Below are 24,213 nucleotides of genomic sequence, written 5' to 3'. Positions count from 1 at the left end.
TACATAAAAAGAACACTGAGGCACTTCAAGTCCTAGCATAGCCTAAAATTACCAATCTGTCACACAGAACTGACCCAGTGCTGACTCCTCTCTGTAGACACCCCCAATATTTCATCGTTCCCGGAGTCTCCACACTTCTTACCTTGTGGCTGCACCTGTCTCAGACAATCTGGAGCTGCTGGAATTTACGGTTCCCCTCCCTGGCAGCTCATTCATCATTTACAGGTTTGTCCCTTTTTCTAACAACCCAACATAAGCGATTCGTCCACTATTAGGTCATTGCTGTTCGCTTCCTGTTCCATTTGCTTTGATTATTTGTTCCCCGGACCGAACATATTCCCGGACTGTTCAGTACAAAATACATCATCTCTGGACCCACGAGAGCGATCATGCAAAGATGTGTCACCGTCTATTGGCTCAAAACATGCTGAGACTTGTGGTGTGACATGGCCAGCTGTGAACAACACATGATTTTGTAATACTCTGGCAGGAGATGATAATGCTGATGTGGTTTTCTGGTTGTGATGTGGACTGCGGCCCGTCCACTGCAGCTCAGGAGAACATATGGAATATGTATCTTGAGAAATTGTGAGTTTTTCGTAGAAACGAAATGATGGACACATTGAACCCAGAAGATGGCCCGTTGGAGGAACAGATGTTCTTGGTCATTGTTGAGCTGAGACTGAACCATCTAAGACTCTCCATTAAAAAAAAATCATCATTGCGGTACTTCATGCCATAGAACGTAATGGCGTATGCCAGCGCATGCGCATTACTGATTTTATGCTTTGCCTACACTTGGGCAAAGCATACTGCGCACGCGCGAGAGGCCATTTCAATGCACACGCGTGTCAACTCTACAGGATCTGTGATATTCAGAGATCACAATACGTGCAGCAAGCCGAGCAGGGGGGAGAGAAGGAGAATAAGCCCCGCCCATCGGATCAGACCGCGGAGATTTACAAACACCGCAGGAGAGCTAAAAACGGTATTTATGCATCAAAGGTAGGGAGTCCAGGGGGTATCAAAAGTACTGCTATAATGCTTGTGTGACAGTAAATTGAATGATATCTTTACATCATATCACAAAAAATGGGTGACAGATTCCCTTTAACTCTAATGTCCGGGATCTTGAAGAAAACTCACCCAATGTGGTGGTTTCAGCAGAATGGAGATTACTCTGTGATGCGGGACCTCCGTCACCATCAGATGGTTATAGCCAAGTTTTTGGCTTTTCACTTCCCTTGTGCTTTGTGCCACGCAGCTCTTCTCTGCTTGGTGACCTGGTGACACCTTCTTATTGCTGACCATGGAGGTCTGGAAGTCACCATTCAACCAAAAACAATATGTTTCATCATCACCATGAACAAGAATATTACAGGTGAATCAAATTTAGTTTCAAATTTTACAAAAAAAACATTTTTTTTGTACTTTGATCTCCTTGAAGCTAACCAAAACTTGTCCAACTGGCCACCAAGTTCCTCCAGTCTTTTCAGGATCTGCAAGAAGTTAAAATATTTAAATTCGTATTCTCACCACTCCACTCCACTGTCCAGATGCCACAGCTCCCCGCCCACTCCTCCGCTCTACCTCCTCTTCCATCTTCACTTTTTGGTTCTTCTGTCGCCGACTTGGCTTTAAGTGAAGTCATAACATCAAAGGTCAGCGCACATCATTGCATCACAAGACACCAAATCCGGTACCGAAAAGTGAAGACTGGAGAAGGAAGAGGAAAATGGGCTGGAGGAAGGAATCGGTGGAGTGGGCACAGTGCTATGGCACCAGGACAGGTGACGACATTACCCCAACGTTTCCCATCCGTAACCTCAGACGTGTGGTGCGCTGAGTGGTCAGCTCCTTGGACACACAATCCGGTAGAAGACAATAGTGACCATACTGGGGTTCCTCTTGGAGCCTGAGGAATGGCTGCCACATCCAAGGAATTCACCAGGCAGGCAAATTACCTACTGCCAACCTAGCCCAGAGTAGGGGACGAGAGGGATGTCTCTCATGGATCTTTCTAGACTTCTCTGGGTTGTAATTCTGCCCCATGAACCCAACATGTCGAAAAACAATAAGGAAAATCTGAAAAATATGAAGTTTTCTGTTCGGTCTTAGCTGGTGGCCAGAAACCATATCTGCATATGAAGCATGAAGGCTGAGACTTGTAGTTCCACTACAGCAACCGAGCGGCCGAGGTATGCGGACCAGTTATTTTCGTCTGCAGTCTCCTTTACCCAGAGAGGAGGATGATGACCCAATCAAATGTGGTCACTTTGAGGGTTCAGCTAATAAAAGCCGGCAGCTCATAAATATTCCATGTAGATAAAGGTGGGAGATGCGAGTCACGGAGTCCGCGCCTCCGAATAATGTGCCAAAAAGATAATGGAAAATGTTTAAGATCAACTTTTCTGATTCTTGAATTTCAATCACTCCACGAGTGCCGTCTGTGGCCGGAGGGGCTGAGGATACCACACAGAGGTAAATGGCTTCCGGCGCTGGTGGCAGGACACGTCTGCAGAGGCAGGAGAGAGGATTACATGCTTGGTTAAACATCGAAACAAATGCAATGAAAATGTTGAAATCTTATGGGTGTACTCAGGATAACCATAATATGGATCCCTGAATCAGCGCCACCCCTGTCCATGGGTCACTTCTGGTATTGCACCTCAGCTTAATTTAAGAGAAAGGGGGATACATTTCAATACCAAACACAACATCTTCAATGGGGTGGCGCAGTAACAGAATGCAGGGGATTGCACTAATCCAAGAAACACGTAAAGGAGCAGACTGCAAAGGGAGAAGAGAAACGTTGTAAGGATTTTATATCAGTTATACCACGATTTCTACAATTCAGCTAGTTATTAAGATAATCAGTACGTTTGGTGTATAATTCAGGATATAACCAGCAGAATAGTGAGTGCAGCTCTGGAGTATAATACAGGATGTAACTCAGGATCAGTAATGTAATGTATGTACACAGTGACTGCACCAGCAGAATAGTGAGTGCAGCTCTGAAGTATAATACAGAATGTAACTCAGGATCAGTAATGTAATGTATGTACACTGTGACTGCACCAGCAGAATAGTGAGCACAGCTCTGGAGTATAATAAAGGGTGTAACTCAGGATCAGTAATGTAATGCATGTACACAGTGACTGCACCTGCAGAATAGTGAGTGCAGCTCTGGAGTATAATACAGGATGTAACTCAGGATCAGTAATGTATGTACACAGTGACTGCACCAGCAGAATAGTGAGTGAAGCTCTGGGGTATAATACAGGATGTAACTCAGGATCAGTAATGTAATGTATGTACACAGTAACTGCACCAGCAGAATAGTGTGTGCAACTCTGGAGTATAATACAGGATATACAGTAACTCAGGATCAGTAATGTAATGTATGTACACAGTGAATACACAGGCAGAATAGTGAGTGCAGCTCTGGAGTATAATACAGGATGTAACTCAGGATCAGTAATGTAATTTATGCACACAGTGATTGCACCAGCAGAATAGTGAGTGCAGCTCTGGGATATATAGGACATAACTCAGGATGTAACTCAGGATCAGTACAGGATAAGTAATGTAAAGTATCTGTACAGTGACTGTACCAACAGAATACTGAGTGCAGCTCTGGAGTATAATACAGGATATACAGTAACTCAGGATCAGTAATGTAATGTATATACATAGTGAATACACAGGCAGAATAGTGTGTGAAGCTCTGGAGTATAATACAGGACGTACAGTAACTCAGGATCAGTAATGTAATGTATATACACAGTGAATACACAGGCAGAATAGTGAGTGCAGCTCTCTAGTATGATACAGGATGTAATTCAGTATCAGTACAGGATCAGTAATGTAAAGTATGTACGCAGTGACTGCACCAGCAGAATAGTGAGTGCAGCTCTGGGATATAATACAGGACATAACTCAGGATCAGTGATGTAATCTGTGTTACACAGTGACTGCAGCAGCAGAATAGTGAGTGCAGCTCTGGAGTATAATACAGGATGTAACTCAGGATCAGTACAGGATAAGTAATGTAATATACCGTATGTACACAGTGACTCCAGTCCTGACACCGGCTGAAATCTATCAGTAATTAGAAAGCAATCCTGTCGCTTAGTGACAAATAATATCAGCTGGTTCCACTGATGGTCTATAAAAAATTGTCTCATTACGAAGGTGCCTCTCGATAAACATCTTATGATGTGGAAAACCAGTGAGCTGTCTCAAGACCTCAACAACCTTATTGTTGCAACATATCCTGATGATATTGGCTACAGAAGAATTTCTAAACTGAAGGTTCTAGTGAGTACTGCTGAGGCCATAATCTGGAAGTGGAAAGAACACTTTAACATAATCCAGCCATGACCAGGTTCTCCCAATAAGATGTCAGACAGAGGAGTGAAAAGAATTATCAGTAGTCATCAAAGAGCCAATGGCCACTGTAGAGAGCAACAGAAAGACCTGGAATGAGCAAGTACAATTGTTTTACAGAAAGCTATAAGGAATGCACTCAACCTCCTTGGCCTGTATGCATGAGCACCACAAAACTTTCATGGCCTGTATGCATGGTCAGCACACAAAACTTCATTGCTGAGCAAAAAGCAAGTCCAAGCACGTTTAAAGTTTGCTCAACAAGATTTAGACAAGCCTTTAAAATACTGGTAGAATATAGTCTTGTCAGATGTGACCAAAATTGAGCTCTTCGGATGCCATAATACACCATGTTTGGAGGCCAAAAGGCTCGGCATGCCAGCCCAAAAACAACATACTAGCAGTGAAGTGTAGAGGTGGGAACATCATGGTGCATGGCTGTTTTTCAGTGTTCGGCACTGACAAACGTCATATAGTGGAAGGAAGGATGAAAAGACATTCTACCTGGACATTCTTGATAAAAATCTGCCATATACCAGGATGATGATGAAAGGAGGGTGTCATGCCCGCCATGTCCGTTATGCCTGTCATGACCGTTATGCCTGTCATGCCTGCCGTGTCTGTTGTGCCGCGTGACTCCTGGAGCGGTGTGCACGTGCACTGAATTCTCATGCCGTTATGTCTCGTGCTGCGGAATGCCTGGGGCGGTGTGTGCGCGCGCCTTGCCTTGTGGCTGCACGCCGTTGCTGGGGGGCCAAACGTCTCTGCTCTGATTCTGCAATCCTCTGTGTTCCTGGAGCCCTGATCATGTGACCTTTCCTATGTTCCAGCACTGTCTGATTCTGCAATCCTCTATGTATTCCTGGAGCCCTGATCATGTGACCTTCTCTATGATTCTGCCCAGTCTGATCTAGCTACGCTTTCTATGATCCTGGAGGATCTGAACCGGAAGTCCTTCCCTGATCCTCACCCGGAAGTGCAGGTGCTATGGTGCTATATCAGACCGTCCCTTCCTATGGTTGTGGCCTGAGTATCTTGTTGCTTCCCTGCATGGCTGCTTGGTCTGCTCCGTCGCTCTCTGTATTCTGTGCCCCTGCACACGCTCTGTGCTTGTACTCTGCCTCCTGTCTCGTGCCTTGTCTTGTGTTGTCTCTCGTGCCATGTTTTGTTCGTGTTATGCTTGGACTTGTAGTCCTTCCGATGTTCTCTGCCTTGCCTGTTTCGCCATGTCTGGTCTTTGCTGTTCTGAACCTTGTAGTGCTTCTCATGTTTCTTGTCTCTGCCTGGTTGTCCTATGGTGCTCTCTTGCACATTTCCATGTCTAGTCTCAAGGTCCTACCTTGACCTGGCTCTGGGCTTCGGCCTACGCTCCGCTGCTAGACTCTGTCCTATCGTGCTCTCTTGCACATTTCCACGCTAGTCTCAAGGTTCTCCCTTGACCCGGCTCTGGGCTTCGGCCTACGCTCTGCTGCTAGCTCTGTTCTCTCTCCGACTTGGCTCTGTGTTTCTGCCTACATTCCGCTCCGTGTTCCGTACCTTGTCTTGCCTTGTTTCTCGCCTAGCCTTGCCTTGTTTCTCGCCTAGCCTTGCCTTGTTTCTTCGTGTGCCCTTTGCATGCGCCTGGCCTTCCTAGCCTCCTGCTTGTGCCTCAGCCATGCCCGCCCTAGCCGTGTCCGCCTGCTTGTGCCTCAGCCGTGCTCATCGGTCAGTGACAGCTGTGTCGCCTGATATGCCCCAGTCGGGTTCGCTTGAGTCTTACCCGCCTGTTTGTGCTGCAGCCCGTCCAGCTAGACAGTGCCCAGCCGTGCTATCTGTGCTCCCTTGCACCTACACTGTCTCTGCACTGTGCTCTCCATGCTTCTCTTAGCACGCTAAGGCCCTCGCCTGCTCCGTGGCATACCTCCCCGTGCTTCTGTAAAAGTACGCGCAAGTCTTGCCATGTACCCTGTCGTGCCCTCTCGCATGCACAGGTCCTAGCCTGTACTCTATCCCTGGCGTGCCCTCAGCACACGCAGGACTCTGCTTTCAGCCCTGACCCTGGCGTGCCCCTCTGCACGCACAGAACTCTGTCTTGAACTATGACCCTGGCGTGTCTCTCTGCACGCACAGGACTCTGCCTTGAACCCTGACCCTGGCGTGCCCCTCTGCACGCGCATGACTCTGCCTTGAACCCTGACCCTGGCGTGCCCTCTGCACGCACAGGACTCTGCCTTGAACCCTGACCCTGGCGTGTCTCTCTATACGCGCAGGACTCTGCCTTGTACCCGGACCCTGGCGTGCCCCTCTGCACGCGCAGGACTCTGCCTTGTACCCAGACCCTGGCATGCCCCTCTGCACGCGCAGGACTCTGCCTTGAAATATGACCCTGGCGTGCCCTCTGCACGCGCAGGACTCTGTCTTGTCCCTTGTGCCTTGGCGTATCTCTACACACGCATCCTGTGTTGTATGTTGAACTTTGATCCCTGGCGTGTCCCCTACACACGCACCGTACTTTGCACGTTGAACCTGGCGTGTCCCTACACACGCACCTTGCCTTGCACCTTGCCCTGGACCCTGGTGTGCCCCTAGCACGCACCTTGCCTGGAATCTTGCCTTGGACCTCGGCGTGTTCCCTCACATGCACCATGTCTGGAGATCTGTCGTGCCTCCTTGCCTGTACCCTGGTTTGCCTGCTGGATTCCCGGAACCTGCCATCACTGCCAGAGATCGTAAGCATGAAGTCTACAGCCTGACGCCCTGATCTCTGCCAGCTGTCCGGAGTCCGATGCCATCGTGTCCTTGCCGGTAACCATGCGTGCCTCTAGCACGTACTATTCCATGGACCTTGGCGTGCCACGCACACACCTTGCCGTGTTTGCTTGTTATCACGTTTTGCACTGAATGTTATCCTGACTTTGTCTTAATGAAGATACCTTGAACTTACATCTTGTCCTGTCTTGTTTCCTGCACGTCCTTGTCGTCAAACACTCGTACCTAGTGTTTATCTGAGCCGGCCTTCTGGTGCCAGCAGTTGTGGTGGCTCACCCCCTTGGTCTTGCCCCTGACACTCCCTGTATAGGGGGTGGTTCCTCACAAGGTCAGCTTGCCCTAGGTAGGTGGGTGCCATGATCCAGAGGGTCCACTCTAAAGAAAAAGTCGACTCAGCGTAAGCTGACCTTGTCACAGAGGGTGGACATTTCAGCAAGACAATTATCCCAAACACAAGGCCGAGGAAACTCTCAATTGGTCTCAGAGAAAGAAAATAAAGCTGCTAGATTGGCCGGGCATATCACTGGACCTGTATCCGATAGAAAATGTATGGAAGGAACTAAAGCTCAGAGATCATAGAAGGAGCCCAAGGAAGCTTCAGGCTATGAAGAGGATGTGTGTGGAAGAATGGACCAAAATCACACCTGAGCAATGCCTGTGACTAGTTTCTCCATACAGGAGGCATCATGAAGCTTCACTACCAGCAAAGGCTTTTGTATGAAATATTTTGATTACGAATTCAATACTTTTACCTGTATCAATTTCTCATTATAACACATAATTTATGGCTTGGATGGGTTGTTACAGACATCTGGGGATAATTTCATGTCAATATCACCTATGCAAATATATTTACTTAGAAAATTGTTGACATGTTCAATTCTTACTTCCTCCGCTGTATATCCACTCAGCCGGGCTATGTAAGGAGACTCGGGGAGTAAGGAGACATACATTTCATGCCTCTCTACCTTGGGTTGGACTCAGTTCCCTGATGCCGGTTCTCACTGCTCTGCATGTTACTAGACACACATTGTGACCTCTGCTACATCTATACACTCTTGTGTAGACTCTGTGGAGCCCGGTAAACAGACGTAAAGGACAGATATGAATAATCAGCTCAGGCAAGAAAATCTCAGCTGAGCTTGGCGGATTGTGACAGATCCGCCGCCGCCTGTCAGGATTGACGAGATTTAATTGCTCTTTGTTGGTGTTTGATTAATACGTTTGGAGCCATAAATTGTCTTGTTACAGTCACTCCAGGGAAAATGCAGGAAAAGAGTAGGTTTTCTTTCAGCTGGAAGGACGACAGATCTGTGAATGCTGAATGGATCTCACATCTCCCCTCGAAGAATTAAGAACCAGGGGTTTCATTAGGTGATCTGCGGGAAAATGTGGAGTCAAGCCGAGAAAGACATCGGAACCAGAAACCACTCTGTGTACTAAGCATTTCCACACTACAAAGTGGCAGGATGGAGGAATTCCTTATTATGTGAAGGGATAGAGTCACTTATATAATATCTACTGCCGTTTGTGAGAAACTTCTCCATTATTTCCTCAGGGTTATGGGAACCTCAAAAAAAGTTTCAAATGTTGTTGAAAACTTTTGCAAACTTTTTGAGTAATTGGCTTGATGGTTGATCTGAGCAAACCGATTCATATGATCCTGGTCCAGGGATCAAATCAGAGATCTAATGCCACCGGACAGGAGCCCTGCAAAATACCACCTGTCTGCCAGCTTCCGGGGCACCTGTACTGATTTACATACTTGAACCATTAGAGAAGAAAAGTGCGTACACTGAACATACTCAAAAGACTTTTTATTGATATATATAAAGACATTACATTACAAAAGTCCAAAAAAGTACCAATAGTGCATGGTTATGAGCCCAAAAGAACCAAACAACAAGTGTCACTAAAAAAGGAGCAGGTAAAAATTCATCTATAATAATAAATGCCCTAAGCAGCTTCCGGTTGTAACAACTTCCATCCAGTTGTAACCGGTGACGTCACCGCACACCTCTTTCCATGTTAACCCTCAACACACCACTCCTCCTCAACACACACACTCCTCTCACCTTTCACCATCTCCACTCACGTCCACTCACTCTTTCACTCCACATACGACCCTTTCTCTCACTCCGTCTCTCATACTCACGCCGTCATCGCCGCTGATCCACGATCCCCGACATCTTCTTCCGCCGTTGCCATCCTGGATCCAGACGTCCTCCACGCCGGTGACATGTTCTTGCGGCGACGCCATTTTGGATCGGCGAAATCCCGCGATAGTCAAGATGGCGTCGCCGCAAGAACATGTCGCCGGCATGGAGGACGTCGGGATCCAAAATTGCGTTGGCGAAATCTTGCGAGATTTCGCCGACGCCATTTTGGATCCCGACGGCATCCACGCCGGCGACATGTTCCTGCGGCGACGCCATTTTGGATCGGTGAAATCCCGCGATAGTCAAGATGGCGTCGCTGCAAGAACATGTCGCCGGCGAGGACGACGTCGGGATCCAAAATGGCGTCAGCGAAAACTCGCGAGATTTCGCGGACGACATTTTGGATCTCGACGTCGTCCACGCCGGCGACATGTTCTTCCGGTGATGCCATCTTGAGTATTGCGGGATTTCACGATACTCAAGATGGCGTCGCCGCAAGAACATGTCGCCGGCGTGGACAACGTCTGGATCCAGGATGGCGCCGGCGGAAGAAGATGTCGGGGATCGTGGAGCAGCGGCGATGACGGCGTGAGTATGAGAGACGGAGTGAGAGAAGGGGTCGTATGTGGAGTGAAAGAGTGAGTGGAGATGGTGAAAGGTGAGAGGAGTGTGTGTGTTGAGGGTTAACATGGCAAGAGGTGTGATGCTATCGCATCCTCCCGATGCGATAGCATCGGGCCATAATCTAGTATAATCATAAACATCAATGTGAATAAAAATGATGTAACCATAAGTAACACTCAAAAATAATTAACATAATGGTTACACCACCAGATAGCAGCAAGCTTAATTACACATCATCCCTATAGAAAGGAGTTACTTGGAAAATGTGCCGCTAACTAGAAACCACATAAATAGCCTAAATTAATACATACCAGAGCTCCAGTGATGGTGCCACTTCCCCAACGCGCGTTTCGGCAGCGTGCCTTCGTCAGGGGGAGTCAGACTTTGTACAATGTCGTCTCTGTGGCTTAATGCAGAAGAAGCTCTGGGGATGTTGGCAGTTAGGTGGCGGTGTGCAGGGCTCCAGTCTGAAAGCCACAGATTACTGCCAATGTCACTGGATCAGGGTCATGCGAATTGACTGACTCAGTTCTTCTTGATGGCAACTTAACCAATTTCTTAGGCTAGTTTCACACTAGCGTTTAAACGACGCGCGCACGGCGCCGCTAAGCCATGCCCCCTGCCAGCTCCCTGCCCGCCCCTTCCTGTCAGTGCCTCCTCCGAGTGCACAGGGCTGCATGCGTTATGCGCACCCTATCTTTAGCATAGGGTGCGCAGGCCGTGCGCAACTATGAATGTAGCGTGCGATGCGCATTTTTGAATGTGCGCCGTGCGCGCCAAAATGCAACATGCTGCGTTCGGCACGCACGGCGCACCTCCAAAAATGCGCAGCGCACGCTACATTCATAGTTGCGCACGGCCTGCGCACCCTATGCTAAAGATAGGGTGCGCATAACGCATGCAGCCCTGTGCGCTCGGAGGAGGCGCTGACAGGAAGGGGCGGGCAGGGAGCCGGCAGGGGGCGTGGCTTAGCGGCGCCGTGCGCGCGTCGTTTAAACGCTAGTGTGAAACTAGCCTTACTGACTCATTTCTTCTTGATGGCAACTTAACCAATTTCTTACAGCATGCCCCCAAATTGATACAAATAAATGTAATTCATTTATTCACATTATTCCGTCTGTTTATGTTTGTATCTAATTTTTTTGTCTTTTAGGAGGCTCCTAAAAGTTGATCAGCAGCTGGTCACACGCATTTACTGCAGGACAGTTGTGACACCCTATAATCCACACTGATATATCAGATGCACAGTGATACGGATGTTTTATATGGAAGGATTTACAGAACTTCATGTTCACAAGAACAACATAGAATAGGGGGTAAATGTATGATCAGGGGGTCCAAGCGATGGAGAGCAGGGGTCCTTTGCATGCCATGTGAATAGGGCATAGACACCACTTCATCCACTTCTTGATCGCTCGGTCACATACAGTACAATGTATGCTCGCTGTGCGGTGGTGGGAGCGTTATACCGCCACTCACATAGAGTGGTGGTGACACGTGTACTACTGGTGCATTTACATGGAGGACTCAGGAGCTCTAGTCTCGGGGTCCCAGTGTTCGCCCCATCTGACCATTCAATTATGGTATATCATGTATTCAGCGGCCATGTCAGAAGTCTTTAGCAGCTGATAGGATGTTGGCAGGAGCAGCCTCCTACCTATCGGCACCTCTACCGATTAGTGTTGTGGGTATCAAGCCACAACGATGATGTTGTGCCAGGTCTACAAATCAGTACTAGCGCCACCAACAGGTAGGAGGCACTTTGCAGGGCTCCCGCCCAGTGGCCACAGATCTCTGACCTGATCCCTGGATTAGGATCTTGTGAATCGATTCGCTCAGCTCAACCACCAATCGCATTACACAAAAAGCGATGCTCAAGTTTATAAAGACATTTGCAACTTTTTAATGAGGTCCCATAACCCTGGCGAAGTGACGGAGAAGGTCTTCACTAAAGGCAGGAGACATTTGTAGGGTTAATATAGAAGTGACTCTGTCCCTTCAAATAAAGAGGAATTCCCTCTTCCGACCCCTTCATTGTATGAATTCTCCGGAAGCATTTTGCACTTAGTGGCTTCTGGTTTTGAAGTTCCTGCCATGTTCTCAAGGTCATGTTCTTCCCAATAGGATCCCAAATCAGTGATGTTTGGCCAGTCTCCATGAATCTTTAGAACATTTTTTTGGGCGGCACATCAGCCTGTAATACATGAAACGAGCGATCCCACTAAAGATCATTCGGTCTCACAATGTATCATTGCTCCCTGCAAATGGAACTGGATGAGCGCCGATCAATTTGTGACATCAATGATCATTGCCTATTGTGACAGATTTTCATATGAAGACCTCAAGCTTCTCATTACCTGGTATCAGACCCAATAGATGGGAGACAGAACCTTAATGACATGTACTAAGACAGTAAGATGCTGAGCATGTGCTGCTACAGTGAAAGGGTTAGTGAAGCAGGAGGGGTGTACTAGGATTCCTAGTGACGGAGGGAGGGAGAGAGGGAGAGGCGAAGATATAGCTATTGAATATCGCTTCCTTAAATCCTTAGTACCACACATCTCTTGAGCTGCTCTTCTTCCCTGCTGACACACAGACCCCACAACCCAACAGCCCGGAGGGAAGTAGCTCCTTGGTGAACTTCTTATCTGAAATTCTTGGCTTTTTCCTCTATTCTTAAGGAGTCGAACTGATCCAGAATGAAGTGTGGATCCAAAAGAAGTTACTATGGCATGAAAAGGAAAAGTCTTATGTGATTGAGCAGATCATCTCCAGCTTTACATCCAGTCACCAGCTAAGACTTGCAATGTAACATCTTGGGATATTGTCTTCTTGGAGATCTTGGTGATACTTTGGAAGAGTTGAGACATTGACCATGGAAATTACTCTTTGGTTTTGTCTTCTGGTCATACAAGAAAGCTGAGACAGACCGATGAGTAGGACAATTGGGTCACCTTCTGGCATCGCATCTCCTTGGACAAGCATGGGCACCACACTGCCATCAGTATGCTCTGGGCTGCACCCCACATCTTGATGCTGTGCAGGGTAAGAACTTATTAGATAACATGGCAGCAAACACCAGAAGGTTTTCACATCTCTCTTGGTGGAGAACTTCAAGAGAAGCTAGCTAGTTTTCAGATTCTTGAGGTCTTCAGTTTTAGGGATTTTCTGTGCTCCCACCATGTGGAAAGCTGCTGGTAGCAGGTAGCACTGGTGGTGTGCGGGGTGCAGCGGGGGTGGAAGGATGGAGTATCAGTGAGTGGGAAAGTTCCAAATATAGTCTCATCATCATCATCAACGCTACATCTCAACACAAGACTATAGTAACGGGTGTGTTATACCAATGTGCGTTACTTACATTTATGGCATAAAATTAAGTTATACGCGGACAGTCCAGGGTATTTGCTTTGAGATAAAAATAGGAGGAACCATCAGCTTCCTAAGGTGAATGAATAAATTAGTTCTAGACTCAAATTATATTCTAAATTTAAAAATAATAAAAAGATTACAATAATCTAAAAACTAAATAATTTGGTTAAAGTTAACTATAAAATTATTTTGAAAAAAATTATAAAATAAATGTTACAAAAATAATGTTTTTTGCCATTTTTCAACTACTTTTTTTAGGGGGAAACATATATACAGTATATATATGTATGTGGATATATATATATAATTATACATATCTTAATATTTTTCTTTAGTATTTTATTTTTATTTATTTATTTGTTTATTTTCTTCTTCTCACCCCCCAGCAAAAATACGAAAACCTTTTGAACTTCTAACTATCCATTCAGTAGTCTTGACTCTTTGTTCCCAGTGTTTGCACATTTATCATCATTCTGCTTGATTCACTGACATTTCTTTGCTTTTTCAACGATCTTCATTATTATTATTAGTTAATTGATATTTTTGGTGATAAATGGTATTTTTAAATATTTTTATTTTATATCAGAGAGGAAAAAAAGACAAAAAATAATTAATGTAAAATGGAATTAAATTTGCACAGAAAATGACCCTTATTCTGCGGGGGTGATATTTCCGGCATTGTTATTTTCAGTGCCCCCCATTTTCTGGCATTAGCTATTGCTCCCATGCTGCGTTGATTAGTAAGAAGCAGTAAGTGATTTCCCCAGACGGAGATAGAAGCACATCAGGCCGGTACCCAGATTTTCAGTCTCCTAGCAACAGCGTAGAAGACGTGAGACCCAGCAAAAAAGTGCGAATGTGGCAGAAGTGATGAAACGTCCCTCCCATGTATCAGCTGCACATTTCATGTATCAAATTATTTCCAGCTCTTTTCTACATGTGAAGCCCCCGCCTCCCGGCTTAGAATGGAATCTTCCACTAAAAATATCCAGGTGGCGTTAACCCTTTCAGACTGATACTCAATATTATCCCAAAAGCGCTGGCAGATGGCAATGACCAGAAGAAAAGTCCAAGTGATTCCTCAGCCGCCCGATGATTACTGCAGATATCACTGTACACTTGTTCTCTGGTTTCGCTCTTTCCACATTATATAAAGTTCCAGATATTAGAAAGAGATGGAGGAATATTCAGTCTCTCGCCACAATGTCAGTTTTGCTGATGACAAACGAAAGAATTGTAAATGTGCACAAGAATAATAATAATAACATACACTTGTAGACATTTATACACACATACTGTATGCTCAAAAAAATAAAGGGAACACTTAAACAACAGAATATAACTCCAAGTAAATCAAACTTCTGTGAAATCAAACTGTCCACTTAGGAAGCAACACTGATTGACAATCAATTTCACATGCTGGTGTACAAATGGAATAGACAACAGATGGAAATTATTGGTAATTATCAAGACACCCTCAATAAAGGAGTGGTTCTGCAGGTGGGGACCACAGACCACATCTCAGTACCAATGCTTTCTGGCTGATGTTTCGGTCACTTTTGAATGTTGGTTGTGCTTTCACACTCGTGGTAGCATGAAACGGACTCTACAACCCACACAAGTGGCACAGGTAGTGCAGCTCATCCAGGATGGCACATCAATGCGAGCTGTGGCAAGGTTTGCTGTGTCTGTCGGCGTAGTGTCCAGAGGCTGGAGGCGCTACCAGGAGACAGGCCAGTACACCAGGAGACAAGGGGGCCATAGGAGGGCAACAACCCAGCAGCAGGACCGCTTCCTCCGACTTTGTTCAAGGAGGAACAGAAGGAGCACTGCCAGAGCCCTGCAAGATGACTTCCAGCAGGCCACAAATGTGCTTGTGTCTGCACAAACGGTTAGAAACCGACTCCATAAGGATGGTCTGAGGGCCCGACGTCCACAGATGGGGGTTGTGCTCACAGCCCAACACCGTGCAGGACGCTTGGCATTTGCCACAGAACACCAGGATTGACAACTTCGCCACTGGCGCTCTGTGCTTTTCACAGATGAAAGCAGGTTTACACTGAGCACGTGACAGACGTGACAGAGTCTGAAAACGCCATGGAGAGTGATCTGCTGCCTGCAACCTCCAGCATGACCGGTTTGGTCGTGGGTCAGTAATGGTGTGGGGTGGCATTTCTTTGGAGAGCTGCACAGCCCTCCATGTCCTCGCCAGAGGCAGCCTGACTGCCAATAGGTACCGAGATGAGATCCTCAGACCCCTTGTGAGACCATATGCTGGTGCGGTTGGCCCTGGGTTTCTCCTAATGCAGGACAATGCCAGACTTCATGTGGCTGGAGTGTGTCAGCAGTTCCTGCAAGATGAAGGCATTGAAGCTATGGACTGGCCCGTTCCATAGACCTGAATCTGATTGAGCACATATGGGACATCATGTCTCGCTCCATCCACCAATGTCACGTTGAACCACAGACTGTCCAGGAGTTGGCGGATGCTTTAGTCCAGGTCTGGGAAGAGATCCCTCAGGAGACCATCCGCTGCCTCATCAGGAGCATACCCAGGCGTTGTACCGTAGGGAGGTCATACAGGCACGTGGAGGCCACACACAATACTGAGCATCTTTTCCTTGTCATGAGGCATATCCACTGAAGTTGGATCAGCCTGTTATTTGATTTTCCACTTTGATTTTGTGTATTATTCCAAATCCAGACCTCCATTGGATATTCATTTTGACTTACATTGATAATTGTTATGATTTATTGTTCTGAACACATTCCACTATGCAATGAATAAAAATTTGCAACTGGAATATTTAATTCAGAGATATCTAGGATGTGGTATTTTAGTGTTCCCTTTATTTTTTGAGCAGTGTATATACATATACACACATTTAGTTATACATATTGATACATACACAGATATATACAGACATACACACTCATACACAATTATAGACACACACACTCATACACATTTATAGACACACACACTCATACACATTTATAGACACACACACTCATACACATTTATAGACACACATATATACACTTGAAGACATTTATACACACAGTTATATACATTGCTACACTTATTTATACACATTTATAGACACACATATAGTTACATACATACATAGACAGATATATACACATGTACCTGGACACAAACTGTATCCACACTTATAGGCATTTATACACCTACATATATACATACACGTTTAGACATCTGCAGAGGCATACATACACGGATCTGTATTACATGTGCACACACACTTACAAACAATAAATACCTACACATACAGTGGAAGAAATAAGTATTTGATCCCTTGCTGATTTTCTAACAAAGACATGAACAGTCTATCATTTTAAGGGTAGGTTAATTTTAACACTGAGAGATAAAATATCAAAAATAAAATCCAGAAAATCACATTGTATAAATTATATAAATTTACTTGCATTTTGTAGTGAGAAATAAGTATTTGATCCCCTACCAGCCATTAAGAGTTCTGGCTCCTACAGACCAGTTAGACGCTCCTAATCAACTCGTTACCTGCATTAAAGACAGATGTCTTACATAGTCACTTTTATAATCAACCTCATAATCAACTACAAAAAAAGTCTGACTGCTGGGCTTGCCAACAAAAAAAACGGAAGTGTGAAACAGGCCTTAGCCATTAAAAGGTATCATACCCACAATATTCCTATTTTGTTTCTCTCAGTGAGAACACTTTATCTATTACCACTGATAAGACACTTAGTACTTATCTGTCGACACCTAAAAATGACACTCCATTAAGTCGCAATGTGCAACAAAGAGCAAAGTCTCCAAACCAAAAGTGTGTCTTCATTACTCGTAGTAGTAATTATTTGCAGAACTATACGACACATTAGAAGAATAAAATGTAGTAGGATATGTCTTATAACTATAATCAGTATTAGTTTTTGCACGGTTTTGTAGAAGTTGTAGTAATATTAGTATTAGTTGTAGTCATAACAGGAGTAGTTGTTAGTAGTTTATACATAAGCACTATTAGCACTGTAGTAGTATTAATAGTAGTGATACATTTAGTATATATTAGTACTGTAGTAGTAGTGATACATTTAGTATATATTAGTACTGTAGTAGTATTAGTAGCAGCAGTACTTTCAGGATATATTAGCATTGTAGTAGTATTACCGTCTTTCCCCGAATATAAGACACCCCCGAATGTAAGACGTACTAGGGGAATAATGGGGGATGCCTAATGTAAGACATCCCCCGTTTATAAGACATAGCGGATCAGCGGTGCCCCGAAAGTAAGACGTTGTGCGGTACCGGTATAATGCATTAGGTTTAACATACCGGTACCGGTGCCTGTGTCTCCCTGTGTCCCCCGGGCAGAAGTCAGGGCCTCGCTGATTGGCCCAGCGGCTTCTGTGAGCCCGCCCGCTGGCCGCCGCCCTGACGTCACCGCTCATTGGCCAGTGTCCCCCTGCACGAGGAAGAAGAAGCCTGCCCTGCCCTGTCCCGCACCGCAGAGGAATCGCCATCCGGTAAGCAATGGCTGTGGGATACTGTACCATACCGTAATGGCAGGCTGTGGGATACTGTACAATGGCAGGCTGTGGGATACTGTACAATGGCAGGCTGTGGGATACTGTACAATGGCAGGCTGTGGGATACTGTACAATGGCAGGCTGTGGGATACTGTACAATGGCAGGCTGTGTTTACGATGATGTTCCTGAAGATGATGACATGGTTGTCATCGAATAAATCTTGTTTTATCTTCCAGTATAACTTATTCAGACTGTTCATTGTTACCGTTTTTCATTGTTTTAAATGTTTTACATGTTATACATGGAAATACCGTCATGATACGGTTGTAACAAGACATTCTTGGCACTTTCTTGGGCACTTGGTTTAATAAAACTGTTTTGTGGTGAACACCACACTGTTCAGCTTGTTAATAAATGTTATTTTTTGGTTAAAACAAAAATCGTCATTTTTTTTTTTTCTAATATAAGACATACCCCGAAAGTAAGACATAGTGGGACTTTTGGGGGTCAAAAGAATGTAAGACACTGTCTTATATTCGGGGAAACACGGTAGTAGTGATATATTTAGTATATATTAACACTGTAGTAGTATTAGTGGTAGTGATACATTTAGTACATATTAGCCCTGTAGTAGTATTATTAGCAGTGATACATTTACTATACGTTAACACTGTAATAGAATTAGTAGTGATACATTTAGTATATAATAGCAGTGCAGTAGAATTCGTAGTAGTGATACACTTACTTTATATTAGCACTGTAGTAGTAGTAGAGATACATTTTAGTATATATTAGTACTGTAACAGTATTAGTAGTAGTGATACAATTAGTATATATTAGCACTGTAGTAGTATTAGTGGTAGTGATACATTTAGTATATATTACTCCTGTAATAGTATTAGTAGTGATAAATTTAGTATATATTAGCACTGTAGAAGTATTAGAAGTAGCAGTACTTTTAGTATTTATTATATATTATCACTGTAGTATTAATGTTTATTATTCATATTTTACACTAATAATAATGAGAATAATTGTTACATTGGTAATAACATGGATTACCTGCACCACATTAATAAATTCTCTCTCTCTCTCTTCATACAGTGATACATCGGCTCCATAGGAGAGTTATATAAACAGCATCAGGCATCAATATAAACAAAGCAGAGATATACAGGTGCTTCTCACTAAATTAGAATATCATCAAAAAGTGAATTTATTTCAGATCTTCAATACAAAAAGTGACTCTCATATATAGAGTCATTACAGACAGAGTGATCTATCTCACGGGTTTATTTCTGTTAATGTTGATGATTATGGCTTACAGCCAATGAAAGCCCAAAAGTCTCAGTCTCAGTAAATTATAATAATTAACAAAAAAATCCTGCAAAGGCTTCCAAAGCGTTTAAAGAGGTCTCTTAAGGGCCTGTCACACTAAGCGATATTGCTAGCAATATCGCTATGTCACTGGTTTTTGTGACGTTATAGCGATATTGCTAGCGATATCGCTATGTGTGATACTTACCTTCGACAGCTCCCCCGCTGGTTATCGCTGATCGCGCGAGAACGTCCTGGACTGTTTCTCGTCGTCAGCTCCTGTGGAGCCGACGAGCGATGCGTGGACGCGGGCGGGCGGGAGGACGTCAGGATCGCCTCATCTGACAGGTAAGTAACGACCCCCAACCGCTGCTATGTCGCTGGTGAGATCTGCCTGTGTGGCAGCTCACTAGCGACAACTTAGCGATGGACCAGAGATCCTGAAATAAAGAAGCTGGCTGGTCTCAGAGTGCTGTATCCATGCATAGTAATGGAAAGTTGAGTGGAAGGAGAAAGTGTAGTAGAAAAAGGTGCACAAGCAAGCTGGATAACCACAGCCGTGAAGGCATTGTTAATGAAAGGCCATTCAAAAACTTGAGATTCACAAGGAGTGGACTGCTACTGGAGTCATTGCTTCAAGAGCCACCACACACAGACGTATCCAGGACATGGGCTACAAGTGTCGCATTCCTTGTGTCAAGCCACTCATGGCCATTAGACAACGCCAGAAGCCTCTTACCTGGGCCAAGGAGAAAAAGAACTGGACTATTGCTCAGTGGTCCAAGGTGTTGTTTTCAGATGAAAGTAAATTTTGCATTTCATTTGGAAATCAAGGTCCCAGAGTCTGGAGGAAGAGTGGAGAGGCCAGAATCCAAGCTGCTTGAGGTCTAGTGTGAAGTCTCCAGAATCAGTGATGGTTTGGGGAGCCATGTCATCTGCTGGTGTAGGTCCACTGTGTTTTATCAAGACCAAAGTCTGTGCAGCCATCTACCAGGAAATTTTAGAGCACTTCATGCTTCCCTCTGCTGACAAGCTTTTTGGAGATGGAAATGTCATTCTCCAGCAGGACTTGGCACCTGTCCACAGTGCCAATAGTACCAATACCTGGTTTACAAACAACAGTATCACTGTGCTTGATTGGCAGGCAAACTCACCTGACTTTAACCCCATAGAGAATCTATGGAGTATTGTCAAGAGGAAGATGAGAGACATCAGACCCAACAATGCAGAGGAGCTGAAGGCTGCTATCAAAGCAACCTGGGCTTCCATAACACCTCAGCAGTGCCACAGGCTGATCGCGTCCATGCCATGCTGCATTGATGCAGTAATTGATGCAAAAAGAGCCTCAGCCAAGTACTGAGTGCATTTACTGAACATAGATTTCAGTCGGCCAACATTTGAGATTCTAAAATCATTTTTCAAGCTGGTTTTATAAAGTATTTTAATTTACTGAGATAATGACTTTTGGGTTTTCATTGGCTGTAAGCAGGGGCGTAACTACCGCGGTCGCGCAGCGGTCACAGATGTGACAGGGCCTGGAGTGCTTAGGGGCCTGCTCGCGAGTTTGCACTTCAAAGATGAGCCGTGTAGTGGGCGTGCCAGGGGAGTTGCAGCCTCTGGGAGCTGCAGCCGCTCATTGGCTGTGCAGGACCGTGCTTTGATTGGCTGCCAGGCAGGCTATAAGGTGGAAGGCGTGCATTCAGGAGCACGGGATGGCTGTTCTCTTCTGTGCGCACAGGACCTGTGATGAGGTCACAGGAAGGGAGGAGTCAGGGGTCACATGATCAGGGGCCTCAGTCTATGCAGGACGCTGCTGTGCTGGTTGTCATCGTGCTGGATGAGGGTAAGTTTTTGTGTGGGGTCAGGAGGGGTTTACAGAGTGGATGTAGCAGAGCCGTGTGTGTACAAGGTGTACGAAGCAGAGCCATGTGTGTAGGAGGTGTGCGGAGCAGAGCCATGTGTGTACGGGGTGTACGGAGCAGAGCCGTGTGTACGAGATGTACGGAGCGGAGCTGTATGTGCACAAGGTGTACGGAGTAGAGCCATGTGTACAAGGTGTACAGAGCAGAGCCATATGTGTACAAGGTGTACGGAGCAGAGCCGTGTGTATGAAGTGTATGGAACGCAGCCGTGTACGGAGAGGAGCCGTGTTTGTACAAAGTGTACGGAGTGGAGCCGCATGTGTACGAGGTGGACGGAGAGGAGCCGTGTGTGTACGAAGTGTATGGAGTGCAGCCGTGTGTGTACGAGGTGTGCGGAGCGGAGCCGTGTGTGTACGAAGTGTACGGAGCGGAGCCGCATGTGTATGAGGTGGATGAAGAGGTGCTGTGTGTACGAAGTGTACGGAGCGGAGCTGCATATGTATGAGGTGGACGGAGAGGAGACGTGTGTGTACGGAGCGGAGCCACGTGTGTACGAGGTGTACGGAGCGGAGCCACATGTGTACGAGGTGTATGGAGCGAGGCCGCATGTGTATGAGGTGGATGAAGAGGAGCCGTGTGTGTACGAGGTGTACGGAGAGGAGCCGCATGTGTATGAGGTGGACGGAGAGAAGCTGTGTCTATACGAAGTGTATGGAACGGAGCCGCATGTGTATGAGGTGGACGGAGTGGAGCCGCCTGTGTACGAAGTGTACGGAGTGGAGCCGCATGTGTATGAGATGAACGGAGAGGAGCCGAGTGTACGGAGCGGAGCTGCACGTATACGAGGTGTATGGAGCAGAGCTGTGTGTGTACGGGGTGTATGGAGTGGAGATGTGCGTGTATTTTGCATGGGGGGCCCCATTTGAAAGTTCGCACCGGAGCCCATAACTTTGTAGTTACACCACTGGCTGTAAGCCATAATTATCAACATTAACAGAAATAAACACTTGAAATACATCACTGTTTGTAATGACTCTACATAATATGGGTTTCACTTTTCGTATTGAAGAAGTGAAATACATTTTTTGTTGATATTCTAATTTGAGAAGCACCTGTATTTGTAAATGTTTAGTCTTAATTTTTTTCCCAACATTGTCTTGGTGAAATGTTATCCTTTTCTAATGACTGATGGGCTCTATGTGGAATTGGCAATAGTAGGAATAGGAGTGCAGGAGTAGTAGTAGTAGTGGTTTCCTTATACTATCTTCATTGTAGTGCATCAGTGTTCACACCATGCGGTAATGAGGTAGTGACCCAGTAAAGTTCATCACAAATTTCTTTATTGACCAAAAACTCACAACTTAAAGGCAAAATGGTATCCTCCAGATCGCAGCTGGGGCGTCAAAACAGTCTGTATCTGAGGCCTATTGCCATGGGCGACTGCACCACCATGTCACGCTGAAGAGGCACCAGGCATTCACTTCCCTTGGCTCTTTGTTGACCACACACAAGCCGGACATTGCAGAGCCACCTGCTCTGCCACTTGCAAGCAAATATTGACACACCAAACCTTTGCTACAGAGTTTTTAAAAGGGATCAGTGTCCATGGGCCACTTGTAAGACCTGGCTGGGGAGAGTGAACCACCCCACTACCATCATGTAGTTCACTCCAAAACCAAAAGCCCATGCCTGGTTTTCTAAATCTGTATTGGCCATATAGCTTCACCAAGTCCACACTTAATTTTATTCTGCGCTGCAACTACAGCTATGTCTGTGATTGCAATGCACTCCAGCAGCCTCAATACGCTTCTATGCGCATCCTGGCGGATGCATACTGTCCCTCGCGTATAATTCCCCTCACTGCCTCACAAATGGCTTGGCAGTGCAGAGATGGGGAGGGGGTTTCTTAACATGTAGCAAAGTGTGCTAAATTGCCCCAACATTACTGTGCAGAAGAGAGCCAAAGAAGAAACGATGTAAAGGTTTGACAAAAGAGTCCAAAAATGCTCCGAAAGACTAAAAAAAAAAATGTACCAAACCGATCATGCGGCAAAAGTCATTGGCCATATATAAGGGATAACCTGCTGAGACATGCAGGAGATCATGTTCGCCTGTATTCTTGAAACCTTACTTTAAACCATGATGCATTTAGTCTTAAGGAATTATCTCTGCATTGCTGGACATGATCTGTGTTTGGGAGTGAGACGTCTGTGGATCCAGATGTGTAACATGCAAGTCTAATTATCAATTGGATTAGAAAATCTGCCCCTGTGAATTTTGGTCTTGAAATGGGAGTAGAGGTCCTCCAATTCTGAACTTACATAATATTCACTGTGTTCTGACACTTCAGAACTGACGCTTACTCTCAGAGCTCCAAAGAATATACAGATGTTTCTCACAAAATTAGAATATAATCAAAAAGTTAATTTATTTCAGTTCTTCAATACAAAAAGTGAAACTCATATATAGAGTCATTACAAACAGAGTGATCTATTTCACGTGTTTATTTCTGTTAATGTTGATGATTATGGCTTACAGCCAATGAAAACCTTAAAGTCATTATCTCAGTAAATTAGAATATTTAACAAAAAACACCAGCAAAGGCTTACCAAGCATTTAAAAAGGTCCCTTAGTCTGTTTCAGCAGGCTCCACAATCATGGGGAAGACTGCTGACATGACAGATGTCCAGAAGGCAGTCATTGACACGCTCCACAAGGAAAAGAAAATTTTTCATTTCTTTTGGAAATCAAGGTCCCAGAGTCTGGAGGAAGAGTTGAGAGGCCACAATCTAATCTGCTGAAGGTCTAGTGTGAAGTCTCCAGAATCAGTGATGGTTTGGGGAGCCATGTCATCTGCTAGTGTAGGTCCACGGTGTTTTATCAAGACCAAAATCAGCGCAGCCATCTACCAGGAAATTTTAGAGCACTTCATGCTTCCCTCTGCCGACAAGCTTTTGGGAGATGGAAATTTCATTCTCCAGCAGAACTTGGCACCTGACCACACTGCCAAAAGTACCAATACCTGGTTTACAAACAACAGTATCACTGTGCTTGATTGGCCAGCATACTCACCTGACCTTAACCGGTATTGTCAACAGGAAGATGAGAGACACCAGACCCCACAATGCAGACGAGCTGAAGGCTGCTATAAAAGCAACCAGGGATTCCATAACACCTCAGCAGTGCCACAGGCTGATCGCTTCCATGCCACGCC

General features: G+C 45.3%; 1 protein-coding gene across 1 annotated transcript in view; it reads left to right on the top strand.

The window, feature by feature from the left end:
- Nucleotides 1-12,446: 12,446 nt before the first annotated feature.
- Nucleotides 12,447-24,213, top strand: part of TUNAR (transmembrane neural differentiation associated intracellular calcium regulator) — a 37,843-nt gene continuing 26,076 nt past the window's right edge. The window contains exon 1 of the mRNA XM_073578236.1: nt 12,447-12,965. Within this exon, the coding sequence (XP_073434337.1) occupies nt 12,927-12,965 (39 nt within the window). The 5' untranslated portion in view covers nt 12,447-12,926. The remainder of the gene's footprint in view (nt 12,966-24,213) is intronic.

This window comes from Dendrobates tinctorius, unplaced genomic scaffold, assembly GCF_039654945.1.
Source record: "Dendrobates tinctorius isolate UK_male_01 unplaced genomic scaffold, ASM3965494v1 ptg000058l, whole genome shotgun sequence".
In the NCBI taxonomy this organism is placed as follows: Eukaryota; Metazoa; Chordata; class Amphibia; order Anura; family Dendrobatidae; genus Dendrobates; species Dendrobates tinctorius.
This window is presented reverse-complemented; position numbering and strand designations above follow the sequence as displayed.